The sequence below is a fragment of the Schistocerca gregaria genome, chromosome X (assembly GCF_023897955.1).
Source record: "Schistocerca gregaria isolate iqSchGreg1 chromosome X, iqSchGreg1.2, whole genome shotgun sequence".
Lineage (NCBI taxonomy): Eukaryota > Metazoa > Arthropoda > Insecta > Orthoptera > Acrididae > Schistocerca > Schistocerca gregaria.
Genome location: NC_064931.1, coordinates 409,153,369 through 409,179,496, shown reverse-complemented (window position 1 = coordinate 409,179,496; position 26,128 = coordinate 409,153,369). Strand labels below are relative to the sequence as shown.

Genomic DNA, 26,128 nt, shown 5'->3' with positions numbered 1-26,128 from the left:
TACTAAGGTATCATGTGCGACAGTGAGCCCAGAGACTAGGGAGAAACTAGGCGCGCCAAATAATCGTCAAATCCGACTCCAAACTTTTGAGGGGGGAGTGAAGGTGTTAGATGAGCTAGTAAAGAAGTCCCAGCTTGACTTCTTGCTATCGCAGATGATGCGACAGCATCGCGCATGGAACTGCTTATAGCAGATACAGTTGGCCAAAGTAGGATGGTGACTGAAAACATGAAGAGCACGTTGCCGCTCACGTATTGCATCACAGCATGCCTTGTTCCACCAAGGAACTGGGGGTCGCTGGGGCAAATCGGAGGAGCAAGGTTTTGAACATTCCCTGGCTATAAGAATAACTTCTGAAATATGAGTGACCTCATCGTTGACTCTAGGAAAGTGACGGTCATCGAATGTCGCTAGAGACGAAAAATATGTCCATTCGGCTTGGGCAAACTTCCAGCGTCTCGGGTGCATATATGGCAGTTGCGGCTGCAATCTAAGGATACATGGAAAGTGGTCATTTGAGTGTGTATTACCAAGAGTGAACCATTCAAAGTGCCGAGCTAGCGGAACAGTACTGACTGACAGGTCCAAATGAGAGAAATTTGTCATGGAGGCGGAAAAAAATGTAGGTTCCCCAGTGTTGAGGCAAACAAGATCCACTTGGTGGAAGACGTCTATCAATAGTGACCCCGTGTGTGTGTGTGTGTGTGTGTGTGTGTGTGTGTGTGTGTGTGTGTGTGTGTGTGTTTTCTATTTTAACAAAGGCCTTGTTGGCCAAAAGCTAACTTTCCGACAGTCTTTTTGTTGCACCTTTCTGTGACTCAACATCTCCACTATACGGTGAGTAGCAACTATCCTTTTCATAATATTGTTACGTTCCATTCTGGATTTTCCATGTTCGATTATGTACATTCCTTGATAGTCCTGCTGTAAAAGAGGGGAATACAGAATGTTCCAGTAAATCTTTAATTGCTGTCATCATCTCACTGTGATATCTTATTTTATTACCGTACAATGGGTACAACAGTTGCACACATCAACACAGGCAGTATTTGTGGTCAAATATGAGCCAAGATGTCTATTATTTATGGAACTTGCTAGTGAGCCTGTTGAATTTGAGTTTTTATTCCAAAATCCCTAGAAGCTTGAATCTTGTCTTGTTTATTGAAAAAGTCTTATCGTGATGGAATCTTCTGATTCTATAGTCAGTTGCAGTATAAGCCAAACATTGCAATAAATAACACAGACAACAGGAAAACATATCATGCAGACTGGTCAGAGCTGTGCAAAAAGCATGCAGATCTCCATCAGTGGCATCACGTACATTATCAGTAAGACTGAAAGGAGGCCTTATAGTTGCCACTCTCTTGACCTCAGTGTGTGTGTGAAGATTCCCCACATAAGACAACAACTTAATTGACACTCATTTTGCAAGCACGTTGTTTTCAATGTACTCACACTTTGCCATAAGCATATACGCAAGTACAATGCATCTTCTCAGTCTGGATGACGTTATTCCAAGCTATCAAATCCAGTGATTGTGTTCCTGGATCATTCTAATCTCTACTCAGTAAAAGGAGAGTGACACATGGAGGAGGAGAGTAGACTTTAATGTGTCATAGGCAATGAGGTCATTAGACATGGAGCACAAACTGAGTAGGGAAGGATGGGGAGGAAATCAACTGTGCCCTTTGTCAAATGAACCATTCCAGCATTTGACTGAAGCGATGTAGTGACACGTGGGATGGGAACTTCTGTACCCTAGAGTAAGAAGGTGGTTCTGGATGGGATGGCTAGTCATCAGCTCATTAAATGACTATGATGATTATGGTGGTGGTGGTGGTGGTGGTGGTGGTGGTGTCACTGTTATCATAGTCATCATTCAATACTGAACTGACTAGTAAGGCACTGCATTATGGCCCAGATATTTGCTGTTTCTAACAAGTCTGTGGAGAAACTGTAGAGCAGAGACATCCAGAACACTAACAATTAAGAGTTAAGAGCAAGTCCAGGAAATTTTAGAAGGGGTACAAAATTGGTCTACTGTGTTGGTCAGAAGCAGATGCTGCCTCTCGCCCCTCCTTTCAGGACTCATCTGCAATGAGAGGCAGCTTCCCCCCCCCCCCCCCCCCCCCCCCACACACACACACCCTCCTATCCCCCAGATGATACAACATGCGTATAAGGTGATGGAGATGGAGGTAAGGTCAATGTGAGTAAAAGGAGATGAAAAGTTAAGATTGCGGCAAATATCAGAAAATGACATGAAAGATAACAACAGATACAAGGGGTAAGTGGGGGCAGGCATAGTTGTGGGATCTTCTGGGGACCTTCTGGATTTCAGTATGCAGTGAGAGGCATCACTCCTACAAATGAGTATGGCCAAAACAGTAAGTCTGGGAATGGAAGACACTTTCTAGAAGAAAGCATAAAACTTGTTTGGGTGTCCTTTAATAATTAAGGAGAGGACACTTTATGAATATGTGAGCCACTGTCAGTCAAGCTCCGCAGTTACATTAGGGAAGAGTGGTGGCAAGGTTGGGGGGTGTTACTGAACAGGATAAAAATCATGTGTCAGACAGGTATGACCAATATAAATACAGTGTAAGACAGTTGACTCTTTCCAGGACAAATGGAAGGACACACACCACATTACAGTGGCCTCCTTCATGGCATGCAGCTCATTGGCTGCTACCATTGCAATGATTTATACGCCACTTCTATGTTCCCTCATCAGTGTTCAGTATTCCCATTACCATTTCAGTCATGTGGTAGCTTTACTGGCTAAGTAACCTGTTATCTCATTTCTGGAACTCTGATATGACTCAGGACACAGAAGGAAATGTGTGAGCATGTCGTACATCAGGTCAAGGATAGTGCATACTACCAGGTAGTTAAAGTAGTTCCAATTAATAGCCTGCATAAAAGAAATATGTTTCAAGTATCCCATGGGGTCACTTTATGGCTGTACTGAAGAGAAGGCAGGTGGACATCTGTACAAAGAAATTCCAAATGCAATCCAGTTCTGAAGTTCAAATTTGTGTAGATGTAAGTGTAACAAGTAGTTTTGCCTGGATTAGACATTGTGATGATGTTGTGGAGAATTTTCTTTGTACGCTTTTAAGTCTGATGAGTATCCATTCTTCCTCCCACCCACTCAACAAGGGATAATGGAACACAATTTTAACTAGAAAATGACCAAGAACTAATCACTTGCAATCTACTGTCCACTGACACATCAGCTACTGTGTAGAAAAAAACTTCCATTTAAGGAACTTTAAAAGGAAACACATACAAATCTGTATTAACATGATGAAATTTCATTTAACTCAACAAGGTAAGACTACTTGTATTAACATTTACATATTGAATCCAAATTTTCTGGATTCAGGCAGGTCATTTTAAATATTTTTTCTTAACAGCAACTTGCACCTGTTGAAACTGAAAGTCTATGCAAGTTCCTCAGTTCCAGATTGTGAATCTGCCTGCAGGTAAGTTCAGTATAAAGTTTGCTCACCACAACCTGTATATTTATCGTAAAACTCCAGTTGCTACACAATAAATGCACAAATTTCCAAAAATCTGAGATGTAGCGAACTGAAAATAATTTTAGAGTTTTATGCAGACATCACACTGAAATTGGCATTTACTAAATTCTTTTGATGTACTAAAGCAGTTCTTTCTGCTATATGACACTTTGGTATTGCTGTAATACAATTAAACATTCTCATGAATGTAGGCAGTTTCAGTAAGACTCCTAAACTACCCCGATACACTGTGGCTACTGACAGACACTGATCTGCTTCTCTGGAGTCATCCTACAAACATATTATTTAGGTGGGGACAGCATAGGGACCATCTTTCTGAAGCTCCATGTAACCTAGGAAATGACTGGTTCATTCTTAAATCACATCCAGCTTACTCATTTGGGATCTTTCAAAACTGTAATTTTCTGTTTTTGGTGGAAGATTATTTCACCACAAAACTGAAAATCTTCCAACTCTATAATTTTATAAATATAGCTAGTAGCAAGTAAAACCACTACTGATCATAGCCTCTCACTTTCAGTACCATATGTTTACAACCTATGTACCCTAAAATATTAAGATAACAACTGTCAAATTTGGTACAGATTTATTACTTTTGTAGTTGAAAATAGTTCTAAATGACTTTGGTGATGGGGTTTTTGTGTTGACATCCTCTGCAAATTTCAAATTTCTAACTATTTTTCCCTGGCCTTAAAATTTATAAAGGAAATGTACTGACTTGGAAAACATCATACATAATTATGTTTAACTTGGAATTCTATACTTTCACACTTGTCTAGAGTGAATATGCTAATATTTTACATAGATTATCCATCAGTTTTTGGTGATGTGTTCTTGGGCAGTCACTATCACCAAGGACAAAGCCCTGCTTAGTGCCTGCTGCTACTTGTACTGAGAGGATCTCCTGCACCCATTGTGCTCAAGGCTCATTATCATCTAGCAGTACTTGATTCCCCTTCATGATACCGTATCACCACTGTGATGGAAATTCACATCTAAGTCAGATGTAATACCATATTCACGTTTTGAATTCTTTGACTGTGAATCAAGTTGGGGTTGGGGCTGTCAAATGGGGGTGACTAGAGGGCTAGAAGCAATTCCCAATTCCCATTTATTCAAAGGCTTGTTATTCAGATCAAGGTAGTATATGGTGAAAGAGAGGCAGGCATCTTCCACCCACTGCTGGCATGTTTGAAAGCCACTACCACTGCCCCAAATTGGATTGCAAGATGTTCTGCAAGGACAGATACTAACATTGAGAAAGAAACAAGGAATGGTAGTCGACCACTTGTTACCTAGAAGACCAGACAGCTAGGCTCACACCAGGCCGCCTCTGTTTGTTGCCTTTTAGCTCATATGACAGTAATCAACCAGTACACACCAGAATAGGCCACCCTGCCTATCAAATCATATCACAGCATCACCTGACTTGGGAGCATGAGGGCTCAGAGCCACAACAGAAAAACATCTCTACCTTCTGTTCTGAGCCACTACCTAGAGCAGATGCTAAATTGCTTAATTTCTTTATCTTGGCATTTTCCCTTTTGCTCTAAGAGGCATCTGGTGCTACTGGAGTCATCTTCTCTTGTCGGTCTGGTATTCCTCCCCACGCACACAAAGTGTGCTTTGCCGAGCACACTGAGGGAGGGCATATGACGTATTTTTATGCAGGGAGAACCAGAAATTTGTCCAATCTTCCATCAGAGTAAACCCCACAACATGGGCTTCACTCATTGCAAACACCCTAGTCACAAGCTTCCCAAGGTACATAACATAAGACCTGAAGGTTAATTAAAAACCAAAAGAAACAACGTATCCAAGTCTTTCCTGTCATCTATCATCATATCTTCTAAAAATTAGAATATTTTTTGTTTTATCAATTTCTAATGTATTTCTAATTTATTATTACTTCCATTGTAATAGTTGAAAACAGTAATTGCTGTTTGTAATATTGAACATATTTTGTAATCTACATGAAAATCTGTTAAATGAACAGCTTGTTATAAAATGTAAGATGACACGTCACTAAATGACCAGTAAATAAAATCAGTTCCCAAGTGTTTCTCACCAGCATGTGCCTATCATAGACAGACTGGACAGGAGAGGGCAAATTGTCCATCTTCTAGGCATCATTTGCCTAATCAAATAAGTTACCTAGGTGCTTGAAGGACTGAAAACATGGGAAACACAATTGAAACTGGTTCTGCCTTTCCCCCTCCAGCCCCTTCTGCGAAGTGGATCTAGTGATAGAGGTAGTGTCTTTCAGGTGGTAAATGTAACTTTGCAAGATAAAATCAGTAATGGACAGTCTCTACCTTTATCATTGATATAGGCATACAAATTAGTTTTTTTTTTGTTAAAACTATTCACGGCCAAGAATAAAAACCACCTTGATGTTGACTGGGTGGATTCGGAAAAAAAAGGAATTTACGCAACAGGTTCAGAAAATGTAGAACTGGAAACAGACATAAGTAAGTACCAGTTCACATTTGAAGAGGTTTGGAAGCATGCCACAATTTCAACACCACTTTAGGCAATGATTTCCGCTGCATTTTCATGGCATAATTAACTTATGAAAAGAAGTTCAAACTGTGGGAAATGTCCACCATTTTGGCACTTTTCATTCTATAAAGATGTGATTAAGTCCAGAATGAAGGGCTGTGTTCCCACAACCCACTAAATCATATACCATAGCATTGAAGTTAAAAATAACTGAAAACTCACAGGTGGTACTGGAAAATCATTTGAATAGAGGGATAAGATAGATTTTTAAGATATATTTTCCATTAGCAGAAAATGGAGTGTTAAATGGACCACAGATCCATGTGAAGTGCCATTTATTTTGAATGAGTGTGATGGAAGAGAGTACTTTTTTTGCCACTGAACATAGATAACTTTGGAAGCAGAGATGTTAAAATCTCCCAGAGTACCATACTCACCAAACTGCATGAAGCAAATATGGATGAGATAACAGAATACCAAGAAATGAACAGCCTGACATAACAGTTTACATGAATTACACCTCAGCTACAGCACTTATAAAACTGGAAACTGAAAAGAAACTAACACCTGTTTAAGGCAGCTTGTGATGTATTGTATCTGGGTCCAGCCAAATTTCCAACTTTCTTTGAAGAAATGAAAAATCTTCCAGCAACCTCCTTAAATTACCACAAAATTCCTACAGGTAATGCTGGGCCTACAGCCCAGAAACCACATCACTTGCAGTCTGTAATGGAGAAAAATATCTCAGTTTCGCTAGAAGCAGGAGTAAGCCAACATTCTTTCAGTCCCTGGGCCTCACGTGTATCAGTACTTCCAAAGAAAACCAGTAATGGGTAAAAGCCTTATCACACTTGTGTAGACATGAGAGCAGCCAATAAGGCCTTGAAACTGGATACTTCCAAAAAGAGATTTTCACTCTGCAGCAGAGTGTCTGCTGATATGAAACTTCCTGGCAGATTAAAACTGTGTGACAGACAAAGACTCGAACTTGGGACCTTTGCATTTCACAGGCAAGTGCTCTATCATGGTAAAGCACTTGCCAGCGAAAGGCAAAGGTCCGGAGTTTGAGTCTCGGTCTGACACACAGTTTCAATCCACCAGGAAGTTTCGTAACTGGATACTTATCCCTTTCCAAGAACTAATTACAATCTGAATCACCTTAGCAAATGCAAATTCTTCACCACTTTAGATATGTGCTCTGGATACTGTCAAATGAAAGATCAGGAAAATGCAGCTTTTTTTGTACGCTCTGGGAATTAGGAATACTTAAGGAAGTCCTTTGGCCTCTGAAACACTCCTGCTACATTTCAACACTTTGCTGACTTCTGACTTTTAAAAGGCTTAAAGCTGACCATATCTCTAGTATATTTGGATGACATAATTGTCTTTTCAAGTATAATAAGAGAAAATGCATATCGACTATGAAACATACCAACATGTTAGTGATGCTAACTTAAATTTGAAATTAGAAAAGTGCTGTTTCATGCAATCACAAGTGTAATATGTAGGCCACGTAATTTCAGCATATGGTGTGAAGACCACATTCGTGGTGTAGTGGACAATTTTCCAATGTTAAGGAACATTAAAGAATTGCAATCATTTACTGGGTTAACAAAATTACTACATTATTTCATGGAGAACTATGCAGTCACCATAAAATTACTAAAGAAGAGAACTCTCTTTGTCTGGATTGTTGGATTGCGAGAGTGCCATATCAAAACTGAAAGAAATTCTTACAAGTTCACCTGTCTTGGCTTATCCACATCTTTTATCTTGTGCTGTCGGCTGTATTCACAGTGAAATACAAGAAAATGAAAAAAAATCAATTGCTTACACATCAAGTCAGTTAAGTTAAGCTGAGAAAAACTAACGCACCACAGAAAAGGAACTTCTGGCTCTTATTTTTGTCACCCATTACTTTCGGCGTTACCTATACAGATTACAGTCCATAGTAATTACAGATCACATGGCTTTACATTAGCTTTTCAGTTTAAAAGATCTCAACAGCAGACTCATTAAATGGGCCCTAAAACTTGGCAGATACAACTACATACTCAAAGATAAGCTGGCAAGTTAAATCAGAATACAGATACCTTGAGTAGGAAAATGAGGATCCTGCAATTGAGGAATTAAAAATGGCAAAAGAATTGGATGCCATGTGTACAAAATTGGCTACCTCACTGGATTTTATTACAAGAGCCAATTTTTTTTTTTTTTTTTTTTTATATGACAACACTTCTTGGAGGAGAGCTACACTATGTGATCAAAAGTATCCGGACACCTGGCTGAAAATGACTTACAATTTCGTGGCGCCCTCCATCTGTAATGCTGGAATTCAATATGGTGTTGGCCCACCCTTAGCCTTAATGGCAGCTTCCACTCTCACAGGCACAATTTCAATCAGGTGCTGGAAGGTTTCTTGGAGAATGGCAGCCCATTCTTCACAGACTGCTGCACTGAGGAGAGGTACCAATGTCTGTCAGTGAGGCCTGGCACAAAGTCGGCATTCCAATACATCCCAGAGGTGTTCTGTAGGATTCAGGTCAGGACTCTGTGCAGGCCAGCCCATTACAGGGATATTATTCTCAAGTAACCACTCCGCCACAGGCCATGTGCATTATGAACAGGTGCTCAATTGTGTTGAAAGATGCAGTTGCCATCCCCAAATTACTCTTCAACAGTGGGAAGCAAGGAGGTGCTTAAAACATCAATGTATGCCTGCGCTGTGATAGTGCCATGCAAAACAACAAGGGGTGCAAGCCCCATCCATGAAAAACACGACCACACCGTGACACCATTGCCTCCGAATTTTACTGTTTACGTACTCTGGCAGATGACGTTCACCAGGCATTCGTCATATCCCACTCTGCCATAGGATTGCCACATTGTGTACCATGATTCATCACTCCACACAACACTTTTCCACTGTTCAATTGTACAATGTTTATGCTTCTTACACCAAGAGAGGCACTATTTGGCATTTACTGGCATGATGTGTGGCTTATGAGCAGCCGCTCGGCCATGAAATCCAAGTTCTCTCACCACCCACCTAACTGTCATAGTACTTGCAGTGGATCCTGATGCAGTTTGGAATTCCTGTGCGATGATCTCTGCCTATTACACATTACAACCCTCTTCAACTGTCGGCCATCTCCGACAGTCAACAGATTAGGTCGGCCTGTACGCTTTTGTGCTGTGTGTTCCTTCACGTTTCCACTTCACTGTCACATTGGAAACAGTGGACCTAGGGATGTTTAGGAGTGTGGAAATAGACCAAAACAAGGCTGAAAAGGATATACTGATTAATTTTGGGATAATGGGGAGCTTGTAAGATACAAATGTGAAGGTGGTGATGTATTAGAAGCAGCACAGGAGTCTGCTGGTCTTATGGAACTAATTTACTATACAGAGAAATCTCATTAGAACACAGTACGGCATGTAATGGAGAAAAGGCACCAGTTGTGTTGCTAACATAGTTTGCCAAAGGCCAGATGTCCATAAAAGACAGGCTGTTGCCCATAGCAGTAGTGTAGTGGGGAAGAAGTTCTGCCAAGCAGTTGTAATATCAAACTAACATGCTTAAAAAACTATAAGGCACAGAGGTAACTTTACAAGAATGGCACAATTGCAGTGCTTACACAAAAATGTTCCAGCTAATCAGGGGTCTGATGGTCTGAAAACACAAAATAGAATCATCAATATGACTAAACAGTAAAGTGACATAGAAAATACTGATAAAATTTGTTCTTAATTCTTGGACAGTAAATTGTACAGAGGGGCAGAATGTAAATTGTAGGGACAGAAAACAAACCAGTTATTGTGTAACGGTTTCAGTGCACGCTGGCTTCTGTGGTGAATGGTTCTGTACTGTATGCACTATAGGAGATGGTGTATCGCTACCTTTATACTTGGCTAAGTGATCAAAATTAACTACCACCTTCTGATCTGGGAGGTGTCATTCAGCACTGAAAGGCAATGTGGAACATAATATACAGAACAGGCCATTCCAGGGCATGTAAATTTCTTAGTTCTGCTGGGATCCATGGCAGTTTGTCATAACATCACATAATCTTCTACTTCATGTAGTGGCATCCTAGCATTCTTTTGACTGCGGAACTACTGTTATGTTGTAATGTGTGGCTGCATTGTTCTGCTCAACTCTCTTCAAAACAAACTTAAGTTTGTAACCACATGTTTCACTTTGCTGGAATTTTTCACAGGAGCCAGCTTCTCGATCCCAAACGGGGAATGCATTTTGCGGCCGTAAACAGCCTCAAAAGGACTCAACTCTGTTGCTTTATGTTTCCTGGTATTGTATGATGAAATTAAAAATGGCATTAGATGATCCCAGTGAGACTGTGAGCTGTTCACATAATATGACAATATTGTAACAATTGTTTGTGAATACGTTCAGTCATGCCATTACTCTTAAGGCAGAATGACATAGTTCTCCACTTCCTTACTTCAAGTAATTGATATACCTGTACCATAAGATTGGGCATAAAGTTGGTTTGTTACAATGGCCTCTGGACTTCCAAACGGTAGCACTAGATGAGTTATGAATGCTTTTGCAACTGTCTCAGTGGTATCACAACAAGATAGCAAGAGAAATGATCAATGATAGCTAAAATATATTTGCTGTTTTTGGCCATTATGGGAAACAGTCCCATGATATTGAGTGCTACAATTTCAAAAGGTTCTTCTACCTCAGGCAAAGTCTGAAAAGGTATATTAGGTCTTCGTCCTTGTGCTCTCTTAGCACAGGGGAGATAATTTTGAACATATTCTTCATCTTTTTTCTTTGTGGCAACTAATAACGGCCTGCCTTGCGAGCTTACATCACACTTTCCCCATTATGACACTCATGTACGCTGTCATGACATTATTGCAATATGCACTTGCAGATAGCCTTTGGCACTACTACACTATGTTATCGAAAGTATCTGGACACTCCCTAAAACATATGTTTTTCACATTAGGTGCATTGTGCTTGCACCTACTGCCAGGTACTCCATATCAGCAACTCAGTAGTGATTAGATATTGTGCGAGTAGAATGATGTGCTCCGCAGAACTCACGGATTTCGAACGTGGTCAGGTGATTGGGGAGTCACTTGTGTCATATGTCTGTATATATTTTAATGTCTGTCTCTGCTACTGAATAGTTTTGTTATATGTTTGCATTATTTCACTATTTTCAGATATTGTCGTTACATAGTTTTCACCAATAAATAGTATAGCGAAGTTATGTTCAAATTTTATGAAATTTGAAAAACTTGCATAAGAAAAGTGCAGATCACAACTCAGTACTGTGGAGAAAGCTAACATGAAATAAAATCCCACTCTCTACCGAACTGAACCACGTATAATCGTAACATGTAAGCTTTCACGGCTGGCGTCTTCATTAATTAAAACTTCCGGGCTGAATTTCCGTGGTCCATATATAAAACTGCTTCTTCTTCCTGATGTTTCGTTGCCTACTGCTGGCAACATCTTCTGAGGTGAGTTGGTGACTGGCTACTAGGTGCTGGACGTCCCGCTTTTATAGAGCGTAGAGATGCCCGCAGTAGGCAACAAAATGTCAGGAAGCAGAAGCAGTTTTATATATGGACCACGACAATTCAGCCCGGAAGACACCGGCCGTAAAAGCTTACACATTATGATTAGACGTCTCTACGGGGAGGATATGTCGATTATGGTACGACAACTGGAAAGCCTACGTAAGAAGAAAGCTCAACAACTTTGTTCACTCACTTTTTTGCTATGCTGTCGTGACACTGGGACAGTTCCGAACTTCTTGAAGGTGAGAAGAATGTTCCATACAGTGCAAGTGAACCGCATTTATTTATGCATGGAATTGCCGATGCTGCGGGAGCGGATCCATCAAGCACGTCGAGGACTTGCCGTAATTAGTAGTCAACTGTTAAAACTTTATGTATTAGCAACACTACGCAGTTGGGTGATGGGAATAAGGTGGATAGATTAGCATTTACATCTATGGAACTTGGCACAGAAGTGTCTTCTAATAGGCAGAAGAAGTAGTTTGAGCATTTACAAAAACCGGAAACATTGACTACAGACAATTCCCATACAGTTATCAATTTGTCCGGGAAAGAACTATCCAAGGAGCAAGTGTCTGTTCTCTTGAAAGGAGGAAATTTTGCTATCACTCCATCACAGATTCCCACGGAAGATATTGTTGCCAATATAGAAGCAGGGATTCGTCTTATCACCACATTCTGCCAATGAAATCAGGATGGAAACAGCCAGGATATTACATAAAGCCAAGCCATCCAACAGTAATTTATTCCTATGAGAAAGGAAGGCATTATGGGAGTTCAATGAGGGCAGGAATATTATAGTACGTACTGCTGATAAGGGTAATGCTACTGTCGTGCTGAAGAGTGAGGATTTTCCTACAAAGATCAGTGACCTCTTGGATCCTACCACCCATAAAAAAACTGAAAAAGGACCCTACAACGAAAGTGTTAAGTGCTACCCAGTGATTAATAGAAAGCTCTTCCATTCCTACAGAAGATAAAATATACCTTTGCAAAACGGAAGCTTACCCTCCTAGACTGTATGGGTTACCTAAGATACACAAGCCCAATGTCCCATTGAGACCGATACTAAGCACCACTGGGGCTCCTACTCAAGAGCTGGCTAGATATCTTGCTTCTTTGTTGCAATCGTATAGAGGTAAAACTGACAACAACAACAACAGTCAGCTGGAAAAGTTTTTCTTCCACTTGTTCATAACATCACGGACCATATTGGGAAAGTTTTGGCCAAGTTTCAAGTGGAGACAATCTTTCGACGTACCAAGAAAATTAGTGAAAGTTTAAGATTGGTGAAAGATGCAAGACACCCCTTAGCTACCCCAGGTGTGTATAAAATTCCGTGTAGCTACGGCATGGTTTATATTGGAACAACTAAAAGGAGTGTTAATACCCGCCTGACGGTATACAAAAGGAACTGTAGATTGGGACAAATTGACAAATCAGCTGTAGCGGAACACGTTTTCAAAGACGGTGATCACAAAATAAAATTTAGTGAGACAAATGTGATAGCTAGGACCTCACATTATTATACCCGCATGTATAGAGAAGCTATAGAGATCTACAAGCACGGAAATAATTTTAATAAAACAGGAGGAGGATTAAAACTAGACAAGGTATGGCGGTCGGCTCTGTACCAACGAAGTGACTATCGATTACCTATAATCGAGAGAGATGGCAGTAGCCAGAGATAGTTTTGAAGTCGAAAGCACGTGATGAGTGATGGCGCCATCTAAGCGCTCTATATAAGCGGGACCTCCAGTGCCTAGCAGCCAGTCGCCAACTCACCTCAGAAGATGTTGCCCGCAGTAGGCAACGAAACGTCAGGAAGGAGAAGCAGTTTTATATATGGACCATGGCAATTCAGCCCGGAAGATTTAATTAATGTGAATAATGTATACTCCAGATGCAGCTAAATAAGTGCAACCCAGCACCAGCCCACATGGCCAGTCTCCAGGTAGACACAGATGATGCAGGTCTGGTTCTTTAGTTACACATGAGTTACAATTCAGTATCTATTGTAGACTCAGTTTTTTCTTGGATCATACATAATACAGTTTCTCATACAAAACAAATTCAACACTGGTCCCTGACTGATAGTTGAACTGATGCAACTTTTGTTCCACCTCATAAGAATCAGCTAGTTATACATGGTGTTTGAAAATTCCTGTTATGAACTTCTAGGACTTTTAGAGGGGGCACATGCATACTATTTTGAATAGGAACCCATGTATGGAAACATACCATTTCCATGATACAGTCATTTGAAAATATTTTGCTAGGTAAGTACACAACAGGTTAGTCACGTTGAGGAGTGATTACATCAGATAAGCTGATGTCATTTGACCTGGTTTGAGTCTCATTCATGTGTCTGAGTGTTAAACAACATTGTTGAGTACACATTTGCAGAATATACCAACATGATCCTTCTGAATGGCAAAGCTCATGGTAATGGAAGAGCTGCTTTTCACCTTTATCAAGCTTTACAACATTTGATTCAATTGCATACCCTGATCATCACAATTATGCAACAACTTTGAGAAAGAATAGCTACAGTGTCAGAATGCATGACGGTGGTGCTCCAAAGAGATGCCGTGCACCTGAATTGGAAGAGACCATGATGCTTTGTAATGAAGAGAACCCCTCAATGAGTACACAAGCAATTTCTTTGGTTATTAATCAGTGGAATTGTAAAGCATGTGATGTACTGGGTCTCACCTAATAAATTACTCATAAAAGTGGTTGCATTACCAACATGTTTTCAATCGGTGTAGCAGAGAAACAGTACATTTCCAGACATGGGTTCCAATTCAATATATTATTGACTCATTCCCCTCTACAAACCCAACAAGTTTGTAACAGGAATTTCTGAACACCCTGTATGCCCACACTATAGCCCAGTCTTATATTACTTGTGTGTTCCAATCAGAATTTCATTCCACATACAGTGTGTAACACACAGATTTTGGTTCTCTGCATAACTGAAAGAAACTCTGAATGCCACGATCAAACCATTCCTGTTATTCCGTCTGAAATTTAACTTCTCATCAGCACAAATCCGGTCTTCTCTGTTCTTGTGGATACAAACAACAATGAACTGCTGAAGTCCTTAGATTAGCTGATGGCACAAGCAGAAGCAACAAATCACTAGATCAGGCTGCCACTCATTTTAAGGCATTCCACAAGCCCAATATTTTACTTAACAAAACTGTACCAACCGTCTCTCCCACCCTGCTTGCTATTCTGGGGCTGAGCATAACTATATACTTTTTTTTCAAGTAAGTTATGTAGTAGAACACACATAGCCAATCCAGCTGATCACTTTCTTGGCCTAATTTCAGTGGATTGTGCTGAGGCGAAGTTCTAACGTTAATGACAACTTATTTTTAGCTGTCATGAACTGTAATTCTGTAATGTCATCTACAGCTGTCTGCATTAATTAAAACTATTATTTTGTATTGGTCTTATGAACTGCTTACTTTTGTTACTGTTTCAAACAATAATCTTATTACTGTGTTTATCTGTTCATTTGATGTTTTATTGTCATCAGTTATTTCTACAATCTTTCTATTCAGTTTAATTGAACTTAATTACCTTACTTTTGTGATAACATAAATTTGACTTGAACGAATCACCCTTCAGATGTCTGTCCTAAATTTTATTATTTGTTTACAAGATGCAATAGTGTAATAGGAAGCATCATGTTTTTTAGTCATCATTTTATACTTATACTTTGTCAGGTTTGCAACCAGCTGGTGGTTACCCAATCAACAACAACAACATCTGCAGTCTGATGAGGAGGTCTTTCAAAGCCACACAAATCCTATTACAAAACATACTGGGTCCGTTATCTCTTCCAATAATGCTAGAAGCCAATCAATGACATCCTTCCTTAAGCTTTAAAAACTGACTGTAAATGTGTGCTGATTATTTTTACATTATGTCCTGGTCCTTCCATTGCTTGTACTCCTCAACACCCTCTCTGAAACCAGCTCTGGCTACCTTTGTAATGCTGCTGCCATTGCAGTTCTGTCTCGCTAACTGTAGTCACCACACAGTGATACAGTAATTATATTCACATTCCAAAATTTTTGAGTTGTTAAATGAAATTAAAATACTTAATTGTTAAATGAAATTAAAATATTGTTACCCCCAGATTTTGGGTCCCACGGGTTGGGCCGGGTTGGGGTTGGGGTTGTCAAATTCACCCATGCTGAATTTTTGAGGGAAAAGGAAGGAGATGTGCATGGTGCCCCAAGTCCCTTACATGAATAATTTTTATTATTTAAATTTTACAAACAGGCTGCCTTTTGTTCTTCACCTTTCAGCTGATATAACAACAATCAATCAATCAATTCACACCAGAGCAGGCTGAATCGACATCAGCAAAACTGTGCTGTCATCAAATCATAGGATCACCTCACTTGTGAGACTGTGGGCTCATGGAGTTGCGAAAGAAAAATATCTCCCTCTTCTGCTCTGAGCCACTGCCTAGAGCAGACACTAAATGGCTCAGTTTCTTTACCTTGGCAATTTCCCTTCTCGTTCAATATGGGTCTGGGGCTACTGGAGATGCCTTCTCTCATCTCCCTAGCAATACTCACCAAGTAATCCCTATGAGCAAGTAAACCAATAAGGTTTCTTTTTCTAAACTTGAGTACCAAATATTAATTACAAGCCTACACTACTTTCGAATCTTGACCCTGAGGGTGTGTACAGTCAAATGCTGCTACCTCTTTAAACATGTTCTCAGTGTGTTCTATTAAGAAATGGTGTTTAGTTGGTAAGAATGTAGGACTATTCATTTTGATGCAAACAATATATTGCAGTGAATATTGTCTTCTATTTTCATGGAGCTGCCCTTCTTCCATTGTGAAACCAAAGTTAAAATGCTACAGGATTGTAATTATCAGCAACATAGTTATCATGCCTATCAAATAGATCAGCTGGAACTTAATCTTTTATTTTCTATTTTTAATCGTTTTTATCTATTTTTAATCTATTTCATTATTAACCGTATCACCTGGTGTCACATATTCTGACAAAGAGCCTCACTCCAAGGGCACCAGCCAGGCATAGCAAATGGCTATGGCCATGTGGCATGGTGACACTGCTTGGACTCCCAGTGCCATAGGCACACACTCCTCAGCTAACATGGAAAGTTCTCAGCTCAGACACCAGAAGTGCATTCCCTGCTCAGGGTGCTGTAACAGTGCCAGTACTGTCTGCATGAACCACATCCTACTGCTGCATAAATCAGAAAGATATGTAATCTAGAGTAGTGTTCAATGGTTCAAATTGTATTACACTGTGTGAAAGCAAAGGGTAGTTGCAACATCAGGCACTGTGGCTGCTATAAGCTCAGTGGACAACTGTGTAGGGAGTGGATAGCAAAGTTACAAGATCTGTTCAGACACTGCCGTTTCCATTGTCCAAACCTCCAGTGAAAATAACTGCACACACAGACCGTAGTTTGAGACACAATATTTGTCCATTTGCCTGATGAAGGACTCCACAGTGATCACTTTAAGCTTAAGAACTCCCCACTGGATATGAGTCATACCATCATTAGGGTCTGCCAGCCCCCGGCAGCTGAGTGGTCAGCGCAACAGAATGTCAGTCCTAAGGGCCCGGGTTCGATTCCCAGCTGAGTTGGAGATTTTCATCGCTCAGGGACTGGGAGTTGTGTTATTCTAATCATCTTCATTTCATCCCCATCGACGTGCAAGCCGCCGAAGTGGTGTCAAATCGAATGACTTGCACCAGGCGCGCAGTCTACCCGACGGGAGGCCCTCGTCACATGCCATTATTATTATTATCCACTGAATTTGGCATCTTTTGTTCAAAAAATGGCATCTCCTAGGTGCACATGGTACCCTTCTATCCAGCATATAGCAGTCTGGTGAAGAGGTCTTCTCGCACGTTCAAGACAAAAATGGCCAAACTGCACCTGCACCGTGCATTGGATGAGGTGCTCGCATTGTTTTTAGCCTTCTACTATTCCTCCCCACAAGACGGGTGTGGTCTCATTGAAAAACTTCATGGAAGGCTGCATCAACTGCAACTCTACATCTACACTTACTTACATAGTCTGCTTAGCAACTGTATGGTGCAGAGTAGACAATACCCTGCCCCACTTCTAGTCACTTTCTTTCAATTCCTCTCACAAACAGAATGAGGGAAAAGCAACTGCCTATACATCTCTGTACAAGCCCCATTTTCTCTTATCTTCACGGTCGTTATGCAAAATGTATGTTAGCAGCAGTAAATCTTTCTGCAGTCAGCTTCAAATGCTGCTTCTATAAGTCTTCTCAATAGCATTTCTTGAAAAGAATGTCAACTTCCCTCCAGGGATTCCCACTCAAGTCTGGACATGTACAATGGCTGCTGGCAGTTATGGCACATCTCTTAGGTAGGGCAGCGATCAAGGTGCAACTTCATGATGGCTCCGATTTTCACAAACACATCAACAAGGTATACCCTTACAGTGTGATGACCCCTTCAACAGGAAATCTCTCGCAGCTTTTTGTTCCAGAGTCAGACACCTCAACACCAAGGAAAACTACTGACAACCTCCGGCCACCACTGCAACAGGTTGTACAATCTCTGGATGCTGACAAGATAAGCTCACCCATGACCCAGATGCCCACATGCATTGACGTCAACTGCAGCCCATCAGGTTCGCCAGATTCACAAGTTGATGACAGCGATACCATCACTTCCTGGGACTTTGAGATATGTCACACCATCTTGTCCAATTGGGGGGGGGGGGGGGGGGGGGGGGGAGGAAGATCCTATGCCAGGGCTGTTTACCCTCTTACATAGCAAGCAGTCATACATCAGTATCAAGTGAGTGTCCTACACAGCAAAGCCACAGGGGCCACTCCAGCAGACAACAGCCACAAGGTTTAGCGTGCCCACTGGTCCGGCATGTGGCAGCGTAATTGCACAGGGCTGCAGATAGTTCACAGTATTTACTTCAGTGCCTGGGCTGTGCTACAGAAGTTTCATTTCTAATGTGTTGTCAGGCTCAGGCCGTGGCTGTAGTAGCGTTTTATCAGTCAGAGGCTTTATGACAAACCATCAAGATCTTTGATGCCATTTTCCATCCAGCAACCTCCACTGTGTGTAGAAGCCACTGTCATCACCAGTCTTTGCTGAGACATGGTCTCTGCACAAGGGACGTGTGGACTTCGGTACTGGCCACCATAAAGTATTGTGTTATTAACTTTTTCATTCCAAAGTGAACTCAGAAATTAACTTGGATATTTTTTGGGGCTGTCAGCCCAACAAATACTGCATCATTAATGTGCAACTCTGACTGAGACATCTACTGCCCAGTTTATGTATTTACTAATCAACTTGTTTTGCATTGTTTACCTGGGCTGTGTTCTTATAGCACCCTCAGCAGCGTGATACACATCAGGTTCCATTACCTCCTTAATTTTGGAGCTCTCATTCACCAACATAATGACACACTGTGCTTGTTAGGACCTGGCAGGAATGTCTGCCAATGGGTAAACAGACAAAATATCCTGTGTTGGCTCAGATGTGTTATTAACACTGGGCAGTTCCTAATACATGTTGCTAACACATGTTGGGACAGCTGTGCAGCCAGTTCTCACCTCTACCTTCCACCCCCAGAATGCTAATACACCACTGTATGCCACTCAAATTTGAGAGAGGGAAAGTTAGTCAGATGTTGTGCATCACAATTCGAAGTGACATGAGAGCTTTCAGGTGATTCAGAGGCAACAAAGTTGTTGCCGCTTTCACCACTGGTGTCCCGATGTTGCACCACAGTACCACATGATGTTGGTAAAAATGCCTAAGCCCACAAATATAAAGGACTGGTAGCACTCGCCAGTTCCCAGCTCAGGAATACGTACCCAGCCCTGGAGCAGGGTTAGTTCCCTAATCCCTGAACATCTGATATAACCCTGGGGGCATGTGAGTCATATCAATTGCCAACTATGTATCAAAGCATTACCTCCTCCCCCTCCCCCCATTCCTCAACTCGCTGCTCTCAGTACCAACCATCACCTATACTATCCCCCCCCACCCCCCCCCCCCCCCACCCCAAACTTTTTATCAGCTACTTGCATCTCACCATCACACTGTACATATCACTTTAGTTTAGGCCTCATCTACCCTATTCTTTCAGTAGTAGTCCTCTCCCTCTATTCTGTTGGGTGCGCAACCCCTCCCCTCCCCCCCCCCCCCCTCCTTTCATACATCTGCATGAAACATTATGTTCCATGGTAAGCCTTCATTAGTACCACACTCCTATTTACTTCCTGTGCTGTTGCACCACCTCCTACCACTTGCCCTTCACTGTCACATGCCTCATTTCTTACTACTGTTGCCATGTGGTAGTACGTGCTAATGGTGTGTGTGTGTGTGTGGTGGGGGGCACCACATGCGCATGCTCCCTTGCACATTCTAAAGAGAAATGCAAGTTTGTAAGCTGAGATACTATGTTTCAGCCCTGATTTATGTGCCTATGCACACCATACGAAAACTGAAGTAATACTAAAAAAAAACCACACATATTACAAATACTTCAATTACAGCTGCTACATAACACACTAGCAGTACATCTGCTTGTATTGTCATATTCCATTTTATGTCACTAATGAAATACAAAATGAATTGCTTCAGCATAGACATTACAACATCAAAACATATTAGAAGGACTTACCAGTTTTGTTGGGTAAGAAAAAGTAAACTTGCTATCTGCATCAATGCCACTAACATAACATGAATTGTTAATGGCACTATGTTAGCAAGTGATACTAAGCTCCCGGTAGGCCTCTGTGGGACTAATTTCTTCGACGGACCTGTCAGTCCCATAACTAGAGTAAGTGATGTTGTGATAACTAAATCTATGTACAGGAACTGCATATCTCCTAATATGGAACTGCGCTGCAAAAATGAGAAACAAACTGTCAGAGAAAATTTGCATGGTCAGTACACCAATGAAGACAGAAATTGTATCGTATCCTAACCTAATTACAGCTAAGAAGAATCCTGACAACGAAGCATGTAGCAATACTCATAAATGAGAGAACTGTAGTTTTAACATCAACTGGAGTTGCATTATTAACAACACGGTACTAAGGCCACTGTCACCTTATGTCTTATGTATGTAGTTACAAAATACGTAAATCTAAGTTTCTTCTGCTAGACATTGTACACACTCAATCTGTATAAGCAAGCTAAACAAAAATTACTAGTAACAACTTGAAATTGTGCGAGAATGAATGGTATACTTAACTTAAATCAACTATTAGTGTGTATATTACTTTTGTAATCATATTGCAGCATTTTATTTAAAAGAATATTGGTATTTTCCTTTGTTTGCAAGGGCACTGTAAGTCTCAGATATGTTCTAAGTTAGCCAAATATCTATTATTATTTTTATCCTCACTTCTTTGTAACTGAAGGGAACAGCGCACGCACGCGCAAAACAACAAAAATAATCAGGACAAACTGGAAATGAAACTACCAAACATTACCATTTGGTCAAATGAACTGATCTTCACTTTGTACTCCATGAGCGACATGACTGTCAAAAGATATCTAATACTACCAATACAATGCGCCTACAACTACCTACTTTCACGTTCCTGCATGCTGAATAAGTGGTAACTCCTGATGACACCACCCATGTCTTGTGAGAACAGAGTGTATTATCGTAACAATACTTTTCGCTCAGAGGGCTCCACATAAGCACAACAGCACAAACACTATGTATAACACACTCCTAAAAACAATATTGTATGCAAATTATGGCATTATTATTTAAACTGTAAAATATTTATAAATTTTATGAGTCAGGACATTTTACAGTTTGGTTGATGCCACATCAGTATTCCATAAGACTTTAACCAATGGTTTAAATGTACAAGGAGCTTGCATTTTGCTGTTAGATGAGAAGTTTTTGATGCAGTTGGAACTGCGTCGTGAAATAAAAGAGCAAAGAGTGCCTTACTTGATCCATGTGTTCAATGAGTGCGAGTCAAGACAAGTTACTGACCATATGAAAAGAAGCACAGGTGATTATTATTTTAAAAAAGGATAGAAAAGATACCCTAGAATCACTAAACCATATATACCTATTTCCTATTTGTCTCTTGACCATTATAGATAAAATACAGTAAGAACTCTCATGTAACTGACTAAAGATGGAGAGAGGGCAAATTGATCATAAAACAAAGTATGGTTTCATACAGGACTAGTTGACCGACAGGGCGGCGGTGACGGGGAAGAAGGGGACCTCTGATTAACACACCTATGTGAGTGGTGTGGTACCTATTTTTATTTGCTTCATTGGGTCACCCCTACTACTATTCATTTAAATAAGATGTTTTCCGATGTGTGGTGGTATCCTTGTTTCTAGTTAATATGCATTATAAACTAGGGTGGTTTCTCATTCTATTGGGCACCAGAAATTGGTTTTGTACAGCCTATTGGTATGCTCCAACCACAACCAACACCACACAGCATGTAGTGTCACCATTATGCATACACCTGCATGCCATAGAGAGAGCAATATTTGAAGAGGATACAAAACTTGACAGATGTTGTGCATGTGGTGGCTGTCTTTGCACGTGTACGTGTGTGTGTCACCAGAAGATGGCTGCATCGTTGTCAGCCAAAATAACATGGAGCTTGTGCATGATACACTGGAAGATAAAAGTATAATTACATCGAAGAGGAATGTTTCACTTTTACAGTGTAGGGTAATTCATGTGTACCAGCATTGGTAAAGAGAAAAATTGTAATAATGGTCAGTTTATCTCAGGGGATTCATTCTAAGAATTTTTCTTCTTACTTACATGGTGACACTACCCTGACACTGTATTTTGTGTGTGGAGCCTGTAACACCGAGTTTCATTCACAGCATATTTAACGAAGACGTGCCAGATGAGATGGTGTACAAGAAGTTCAATTATTTTTATTCTGTTGTTAACTAATCACTCCTCTCCTTCCCCCCCCCCCCCCCCACCCCCCCCCCACACACACACACAATAATGTCAAGAACACTACAATGACGCAACACACTTACCACTAAGCATTTACAACACTGTGGATACAAATATGTGAAAAAAGATCAGTAGATCAGTGCATGACCTCAAGTTCTAAATGGCAAAGAGCTGTCTGGATTCTGTGATCCAAACTTGTTGGTACTGAGGGCTTGCTTGACACAGCTAATGATGCCACCACCACAATAGCTACTCTGGCCTATACAACTGTTTACAAGCAGGGATTAAATCAGCTTTCAAGCTGTTAAATTTTACTCCAATAGAAAGATCAACAGAAAGGATATGCCATGAGGTAGCACAAGGTGATGCAACTAGTTCATCATACAGTGTATCTTGAGAGCTGTTGAAAATATCAAAGTTTGCTTGAAAATGGCAAGTTTAATGTTTCAGTGTAGATAGACAAGAATCCGTAACACTTAATTTCAGTAACTGCTCAGAGATGACACACTCTGATACAGCATAATGTTTTGTGGAATGATTTATGAAGCTCAGCACAATTGCCAAGGTTTATTGCATGCCAATTTTATGTGCATTTGTCTACACCTCAGCACTTTATCTTATCAGTGGAAGGTAGTGTGTCCTAATAAGTACCATAGACATTTTGTCCTCTAGGTAAGATTACATAGAATCCAACGTACTGTTAGTATCTTCAATTAAAGAGAGATTAAAATGGATACTTACATTATACAGTATGAGAGTTGAAAAAAACTGGATCAAACTATAAAGTGCCATGTATTTGAATAATCCAAAACTAGTAACAAGAGCGCATCGCCCTTCACGTGCAAGATGCAGAACACATTCAATATTAGCATGTTTTGAGGTAAATGGTGCTGCTACAGAAGCTTCTGCCTCAGATAATGACACACCAACATCAGCTGTCTTCAGGGCCTGGAAAAGACAATCTTTTTGCTGATGCTGCAAGAGTTATGGATGTCACAATTGAAAACACATAACTGACTAAATAATTTACTTGGTACAGGCCATTCATGTCAGTGTGTTTATCAGATTCACTCCTTACTTGTACTCACAAATGAACAAAGAAGTTGAGCTCTCAACTACTTCCCTCCTCAATTCTGTTATATCAGTCTACAGATTATTTTCACCTAAATTAACAAACATTTCCATGATGATGCTTATAATTTCTCTTTCTTCTATCAACTAAAAAAGGTTCACTAGAGAACATCCTTGTTCCCTGTATGAGCCATATGTACCTCTCTATTGAGCTGAAATCCATACAGTACCAGGAAGGTTTTATCTGCAGTACTAGACATACATATCAGTGATTTAACAAAAAATATCACTACAGGACTCTTTGGTGTCAGCAAGGTATCTGTAAATATCTTCACAAAATTATTCTTTATCTGGTCCGTGATTTTTATGTTAACTGTATGCCTCTGTAATACTGAAATAACTATTCTTCAGTTGACTCTAATGATGTACATCTTATGGCATAATATTCTGGGACATTTACTACTATTATATAAAAATAAATTACTAACAGAAATGAACTACCAAGAATTATTTTTCAGATCCATATACAACCTCACCATACTCACAATACCTCACCATACTAAAAATAATTTCACAGTGAAAGTTCCTGGCAGATTAAATCTGTATGCCAGACCGAGATTCAAACTCAGGGTCTTTGCTGTTCACGGGCAAGTGCTCAACCAACTGTGCCACCCAAGCATGACTCATGACCCATGCTCACAGCTTTACATCTGCCAGTACCTCTTATCCTACCTTCCAAAATTAACATGCAGGACTAACACTCATGCAAGAGAGGATAATGCAAGTACATGGCTCAGCCACAGCCTGGGGTTTTGTTTCCAGAATGAAGTTTTCACTCTTCAGTGGAGTGTGCACCAATGTGAACCTTCCTAGCAGATTAAAATTGTGTGTCCAACCGACATTCAATCTTAGGACCTTTGCCTTATGTCGGAAAATGCTCCACTGTCTTATCTCCCCAAGCATAACTCACAACCCATCTCAACTTTACTTCCATCAGTACCTCATTTCCTGCCTTCCAAACTTCACAGTTCTCCTCCCTCCATGGACTTCTATGAAGTTTGGATGGTAGAAAATGAGGCACTGATGGAAGTAAGGCTGTCTAGATGGGGTGTGATTCATGCTTGGGTAGCTCAGTTGGTGGAGCACTTGCCTGATAAAGCAAAGGTCCCGAGTTTGAATCTCAGTCGAGCAACAGTTTTAATCTGCCAGGAAGTTTTGTATCTGCACGCACTCCACTGCAGAATAAAAAATTCATTCTGTTTCACAATATTTTTTCCCTCTTAAGAAATTTGCTGCTGACCGTTACTTATGTAAAATAAAAACATAGATAAGAATAAATGAGTGTACACTGTCTACAACACAATCTATTTTGTTCATAAAGATGAATTTGTAAAAGATTTTTGAAATACATTTTTGAAAACAACTTATTTTTGAATAAGATAAAAGTGTTACAAGAAATATTGTCACCTGGAAAACTGGTTCATGCTGAGGGTATTAGAGCTGCACAGGCGAAATGTGAAAGAAGTAGTAGTTTCCATCTCAAATGGAATGGAAACGCAGGAAGACGAAAAGGTGGAATGATTTGGCAAGCAGCAGCTAAGCAGAACAAAGACGAATGAAGTTAGTCTACAGGCAGCAATGATAGAGGCAACATCTTAGGCTTACATGAGAGTGGCTTATGCATCAATCATTGCCTAGACAGCCTTGGATGGAGACTGCTGTTTTATTGTAGCACGACATTTACAATTGGGATATATTGTAAACATAATTCAACACCAAGAAGAATTTATTAAGAGCCACGTCTGCTAATGAATGGATTGCATAGCCGCCACATTGAAACGTCAGGGCACTGGGGATGAGACCTGTGATACCTCTGGTGCCACTGGAATTCCCTGATGACCTGGATATCACTGTACCTTTTGATACACAACATCTGGCCGGTCTGTCATCACTCTAGAGTGGGTCGCAGACAGTGGTGGGTTCGCGTGTCACTGAGCAGAAGGCAAAAGAGGGAGCACATCGTGTGGCTCACTCCCTATGCCTAAGCAACAGGTATGAGGGCTACCCAGTGTTGATAACATCGAGCCAGCCTGGGATGCCTCTGCTGTTGGGGCGGCGGTCGATCTTTGGGTCCAGCCCAGACGAGTGCAGAGGGTGGGTATGCATGTGACTGGGAGCTCAAGTGTTAAATACGTGATGGAGCCCCTCAGGAAAATACTAAGGTGGGAAACAATGCCAGTGTGCACTCAGTTATGTTTGCTGGCGGGACTCTTCCACAATGTGGAACAAGTCCTGCAGGCTGCTATTGAACGCACTGGGTGGAACCGGCTGCATATAGAAGCACATTTCCGCATGAATGATGCCTGCTATTTGGGTTACGAGGGCATCCTCGGTTCCTTTCAGCAGATGGCTGATTCCGTGAAGGCAACTAGCATCATGCATGGGAGCATACTAAGCTGTCTATTT

General features: G+C 40.7%; 1 protein-coding gene across 2 annotated transcripts in view; it reads right to left on the bottom strand.

Annotated features, from left to right (window-relative positions):
• Window positions 1–26,128, bottom strand: part of LOC126298720 (polyamine-transporting ATPase 13A3-like) — a 218,197-nt gene that overhangs the window by 15,885 nt on the left and 176,184 nt on the right. For both annotated transcript variants that reach the window (XM_049990147.1, XM_049990146.1), the window contains 2 exons: window positions 23,333–23,539; window positions 20,305–20,528 (listed from right to left, as the gene is read on the bottom strand). In XM_049990147.1, coding sequence (XP_049846104.1) covers window positions 20,305–20,528; window positions 23,333–23,539 — 431 coding nt within the window. The remainder of the gene's footprint in view (window positions 1–20,304; window positions 20,529–23,332; window positions 23,540–26,128) is intronic.